The sequence below is a fragment of the Nannospalax galili genome, unplaced genomic scaffold (assembly GCF_000622305.1).
Source record: "Nannospalax galili isolate Female #2095 unplaced genomic scaffold, S.galili_v1.0 scaffold1311, whole genome shotgun sequence".
In the NCBI taxonomy this organism is placed as follows: domain Eukaryota; kingdom Metazoa; phylum Chordata; class Mammalia; order Rodentia; family Spalacidae; genus Nannospalax; species Nannospalax galili.
Window position 1 is genome coordinate 663,039 of NW_008329527.1, and position 6,000 is coordinate 669,038.

The 6,000-nt window shown below is 43.1% G+C and overlaps 1 protein-coding gene across 7 annotated transcripts in view; it reads left to right on the forward strand.

Moving 5' to 3' along the window:
* The window catches only part of Kansl3 (KAT8 regulatory NSL complex subunit 3), a 47,972-nt gene extending 42,179 nt beyond the window's left edge, over window positions 1-5,793 (forward strand). For all 7 annotated transcript variants that reach the window (XM_008838071.3, XM_008838078.3, XM_029566018.1 and 4 more), the window contains one exon: window positions 3,770-5,793. In XM_008838071.3, coding sequence (XP_008836293.1) covers window positions 3,770-3,790 — 21 coding nt within the window. In that variant the 3' untranslated portion in view covers window positions 3,791-5,793. The remainder of the gene's footprint in view (window positions 1-3,769) is intronic.
* Window positions 5,794-6,000: the final 207 nt, after the last annotated feature.

The window sequence follows — 6,000 nt, forward strand, 5'->3', positions numbered from 1 at the left end:
ATTTTTATGGGGCTGGAGAGATGGCTTAAGTTAAGGAGCACTGGCTGCTCTTGCAGAGGACCTGGGTTCAATTCTCAGCACCCACATGATGGCTAACAACCATCCATAACTCTAGTTCCAGGGGATGTGATGCCCTCTTCTGACCTCCATGTGCATTGCACAACATGGATGCACTTACACACATGCAGGCAATACACTCATACACATAAAATAAAAATAAATGCAATATATTAAATTTATTTTTATGTTGTGTATATGTGTAGGAGGGCAGGGTGGTGCTCATATGCCACAGGGTACATGTGTGGAGGTCAGAGGATAACTTGTAGGAGTTGGCTTCTCCCCTTCCTTCATGTGTTTTCCTGGGATCAAGCTCAGGTTGTCAGGCTTCATGGCAGGCAACTTTGTCTGTGGTGCTCTCCCTACTGCTTTTCTTTCTCTTTTTGAGGCAGGGTTTTACTGTCTAGCTAGGCTTCCAGTCCTCTAACCTCAGCCTCATGATTGCTGAGATCACATGATATCACAGAGGTGTGCCACCATGCTCAGCTGTATTTTTTCATGCCCATTGAAGTAAAGGGTGAATCCATTTATTCTCAGAAATCATTTCAAATCCTCTGCTTTATATTCCACATTACTGCCCACACATAACCCTGTTCTGTAACCTTGTCCTTTTTTCTACCTACACTATTGTTTGAGAATGTAGAGTCCATAAATAAAGAGTTTTAAATCTTGCCCTTTGCCCTTTTAGAATCATTCCAATGAGATGATTGGACATAAATACTTCCTTTTTAGTTAGTTAAAGTGATTAAGTAGAATTCCAAATTCAGTGGTTTATTCAGTCAGTATATCCTGATGATTTCTTTTTTGTTTATTTGACACAGAGTCTCATTGCATAACCCAGGCTGGCCTTGAATTTTTCACTTCTCTTGGCTTAGCCTCCTGAGTGCTAGAATCCCACATACCAACTGCTCTGCTTATTTTTCTTCAGTTTTAACTACTTTTGCTTTATTTGAGATGCTGCTCAGACTGGCCTCAGATTTGTAGTGCTGTTGTCTTAGCCTACCAAAAGTGCTAAAATTACAAGTCTCTGCTACCACATCCACCTCCTATTGAGCCCCTACCCTAGTTAGTTTTCTTATCTATACAAAGGAAACAAGGCCTGATCGAAAAAGAACAAGTGAGAAAAGAAAGGTACCTACTATTTAAGAGGAAAAGCATATCCTTTTGATTTGCTTTTACTTTACTTGGGATTTTAGCCTCCATTCTGCTTTGGTGTATGTATGTGCTGTCCTCATCCAGTTGTATAAAAGATCATTTCAATCCTTGTAGAAAGAGATCATGGCAAGTGTTTTTTAAAAATGCTCTGTTCCATGGTACTTTGATGGATGTGACCTACAAGTCTTTTGGGCCTATCTGAGGCTATCTTCACCTTTTCTGATGCCACATTGATGCACAAGTAGAATATAGATTGCTGCCATGTGCCACCTTCCCTCTGAAGCAGATGTTCCTCCTCAGTTTGCTGTGACTTTAAGAGCTGAGGTTGCTGGGGATTCTGTTGTTGACCATGACTGAGTTGAAGTGCAGGAAACAGAGTGAGCCCTGGTCTTCTACTTAAGTTATGATACTATTCCTAGATTAGTTTTCAGGTGAGTGAAATAGGCATATGATTCCTAAGAGGGGTCCAGTGATTATCCTGTTCCAGCAGGCAAGTGGATGTTAGGAAATTGAGGCTTGTTGACTGGAAGCTTCCAGTTTCATCTTAGAATTCACACTGCCACACCATATTATATTGAGGAAAGAACACTGAATTTTGAGTCACGCTTTCTGTTTTCAGTTAGTAGCTGATCCTGGACAAATTACGTGACCTTTTGGGGTTTGGGCTTTTTTATCTAGTTAAGTGAGGAAGTTGACAAGTTACAGTGTGGTGTTTGCAGGTTTAGTTAGGGACTCAGAATTTCCTCAGGCTTGGGAACACAAATGATTAAATGATGAAGCCAACCACTCATTTTTTACATTTGTGAAGTAATTAGGAGTTTGAACACTTAATGGATAGTTCTGATATTAAAGAAATTGTTTGGGACTAGAGAGATGACTCAGTGGTTAAGAGCACTGGCTGCTCTTACAGAGGACCTGGGTTCAGTTTCCAGCACCCAGGTGGCGACTAACACCTGCCCATAATTCCAGTTTCAGGGGATCTTTATGCCTTCTGGCTTCAGTGGGCTCTGTATGCACATGGTGCACGTTATATACCTGCAGGCAAAATGCTCATACACATAAAAGTAAATTACTTTTTAAATAAAAAAATGAAATTGTTTTGTTTTTGAGACATGGTCTCAGTACATAGCTCAGAATGGCCTCCATTTTTGCATTTTCCTTCCTCAGTCTCCCAGGTTCTGGGGTTACAGATTTTTGTCCTCGTCCCTGGTATTTGTTACCTTTTTATGTGCCATAATGGTATTTCATTTGTTTATTTGTTAGTTATAGTTTTGTGAGACAGGGTCTTAACTATATAGCCCTGGTTGGCCTGCCTCTGGCCCCTGAGTGCTGGGGTTAAAGGTATGATCTACTATGCCTGGCTCATTTGTTTTGAAAAAGTAGTCCTTTGGGGCTAGGGATGGTTAAGTGGCTTGCCTAGCATACATGAAACCCTAAATTTGATCCCCAGCAAATAAACTAGGCACAGTGTTGCACCCGTTATCCAAACATTTAGAAGGTAGAGTCAGGAGGATCAGTTCAGGGTCATCCTTGGCTAACCTGGGCTAAATAGGAATCCCCCCCCCCAAAAAAAAATAGTATAATGTGGATTGAATGGATTTTAAAGGATTATAATCACCAACTAACTTTTGTTAGATTTGTGAAAGCACTTAATTTTCTGTTTCTAGACTAAATAGTACTTACTACATATTTATGGTTCCCTGATGGGAATGAGCCATTGTGTCCTGACAACTGAGAGGCTGCAAATTGAAGGCTATGCTGTGTCCTGTATCCAAGGTTATGGGCCTCATTGCAGTTTAGCAGGAATTCCTGCCCAAGTGGGCTTACTCATAATCAGGACAGTGACTTCTTGTATGCATCCCTGCCCTAAGGCTGTGTAAGTAAGTGGGAGATGGGTCCTTGGAGGTTTTGTCAAACGCTTCTTCATTCTTCCCATTACTGTGTTCCTAGAGTTTCTAAAGTATGAATTTACAGTAGTAGTAGACTTGAACAAATGCCACCCTTCTGCCTTGCTTCCTTCTTCCTAAGCTACAGGCCTCAACAGTCTGGCATCCTTCACAGCAACAAAATACTAAGGCCTAAAAAATGATGTTGTCAGAACAGTCATGGAACTCTTCCTTCCATTCTGTCACCTTTAATGACCTATCTATTTCCCTGCAGTCCTTTCCTGTCCTCGTGCATGGTAAACACTAGGAGTTGAACTTTGTGGTTGAGTACAAATTGTACTTTCAGTACTTTATGTGGGCTCTCTCACTTAATCCTCACTGCAGTCCTGGGAAGTAGGTGCTGTCATCTGTATCTGACAAGTGAGGAAAAGGAAGCTCACAGAGTCTGTGAGCTAGTGAGTTTTTCCCTAAGGGCTAGCCAGGTGAGCCCATCTCCAGGGTCCATATTCCATTAAGCACATGGCAGAAGGGCTCCTGTCTTGTGTATCCAACTTCTTTCCCATTGGTCATTACTTTGGATTGAATTCTTAGGAGTGGGATAATTGGGTCTCAGTGAGACACAGGATGTTGTAACCTGGCCAAGCTTGTTTTGTTCATCCTTTTCTGTACAGCGCCTGCCTCCAGCACCCTGAAGATGCCAGCAGTATGTCGTGCTTACCAGGTTGGTGATGGCTGCCTCAAAGTGAGCCTATGTGGTCCTGCTGAGCTATCTTGAGTGTCTGAAGACATCCTTAAAGATAGTCATTTTCACCTCTCCACCAGCCCTCTTCAGGGTTGGGCCTCTGGGTCTCAAGAAACCATTAGGCCAGGTGATACCAGCAAGAGGAGCAGCATCCTCCAGGATCAACAAATTGGTGCGTGGAATCCCCAGCAGTGTGTGGATCTGATGTAATTTGACCCAAGTGTCAGTGTGGGACTCCTCACTGCAGTCTCACGAAGAAAACAGAGAACTGGGCTGTCGCCTTTTATCCCCTTTATCTGCCCTAGGATGTGGGGAGCAGCAGTCACCAGGTGAAAACTGGTCCATTTCTCTTCTTTGCCACGTTTTGTGCATTTCCTGTCTCCAGAGAGCCTATAAGTCCAAAATGACTGAAGATGAAGGATGGAGCAGCAAAGGACTTGGCTGGCAAGACATGCCTACAAACACCATGCTGCCTGTAGTTTAGGTTTGGGGTGCTGCATGGTGCTTGAGGGCCTAGCCATTAGCTAAAGATGGGAAGTGAAATTTGCCACACCAGAGGGAAAACTCCAACCCTTGAAAGTCTGGTGCATGGAGGTGAAGCAGGTTGACCAGCTACAGTGATGTCTTTGCCAGTATTGGAAGCTTGGGGCATTAGGATAGCAAAGGCTGTACTTCAGTGTTTGTTTCTTTTCCGCACAACTTTGTCTTTCTTCTTAGAAGTGGGAAGATCATTGGTAGTGACTCTGCTGTATTGGGTTCTGGTACTAGCCTGAACCTTTAGATCATGGTCCTTGGTGATGTGAACACTGAAGATGGAGCTAAGCCCCTCATTACTTACTCACATTTGGGTGCAAAGGTAGTTTGGAGTTTGGCTTTGAATTTGTGTTCTAGAGTAGGCTCCTTCCATACTTACAACATTTTCCAGTCAAGATGATAAATAAAGCAACTCAAGTGTGACATTGTTCACAGGGCCATCATATGGCCATACCAGGCCACCTGTGTTCAGTCCAGACCTCTCATCTGTATTCTGAGGGCAGCCAAGAGGAACACATAATGTTGAAGAGCCTCAAACAAGGCAGGTCAGGGACATGTGTGATATGAGAGGAGAGTGATCTCTAAACCCCATAATAACCTCCTTGACTGGAGCTGCTCTCAGTGATTCACAGATTGGGCTGTATTTTTTCATTTTCTGATTGATACATGCATTCTGAAATTCAGAAGGCATTCAGTAAATTTGAGAAGGTATCAAATCTGGAAGAGGTATCCAGTGCTTGGGGGTTTTGATAGCTTTACATGTCAGATTATAACCACCAGAAGAGCAGAGGATAGTAAGACTGGGCTCTATGAAGCTTTTAGGGATGATTTAGGTAGGCAGAGGGCCCTGAACAACACTGGAGAGGGGGCGGTTCCTGAAAGATACTGCCCCTTGTGTTCTGGGACCAAAGAAAAACTTGCATCCTGTTTTGGTGGCAAATGTATGTGCATCCCATGGGTGACTTCTGAGGCATGGGCCTTGAAGAACTCCAAAACTGAGAAAGGGGAGCTACAAGACACTAATCTTCACCTTGAGGGACTGGCCATTAAAAATGGCTGGAGTCTGTAGATCACATTCCGTAGGTCCCATCTCATACCAGACTGCTTGGAATGTAGAAGGAAGCTTTACCCTACCTGTCTTAGGACAGACCCGGAGGCTCTAACCTCAGAAGGTAATACTCTTATGGAGTATGTGGAAGGATCAGGAAGGCTTTGAATTCTTGGACAACAGGTATGTGTTAATGCCTGTGGAAGGTGTCCTGGCTTTGAGAAGAGGTCACTGAGGGATGAAGACCTTCTTTCCACTCTTGGTCTCATCACTAGAGCAATTTGGGGGTGGATGAATTTATAGAGTTGAGCCATTGTGATGGTTCTGATTCTACGTTAGCAAAAACAATTAAAAAACAAAACAGCTTTTGAGTTGCTTCAGCTTGTTTTCATTTGACTCTGCATGTTTGTTCTGGAATTGCCCATGTAGTGGGGAAAGACAACATAGATAGTGATGGTATCTGTGATCATCTTGCCGACGTCAGGTGCTGGGAAGCCTAGGCACTGAAATTCCTTTTATTAATATTATTTTTAAACAGGTTTCATGTAGTCTAGGCTGCCCTCAAATTCACTGTGTAG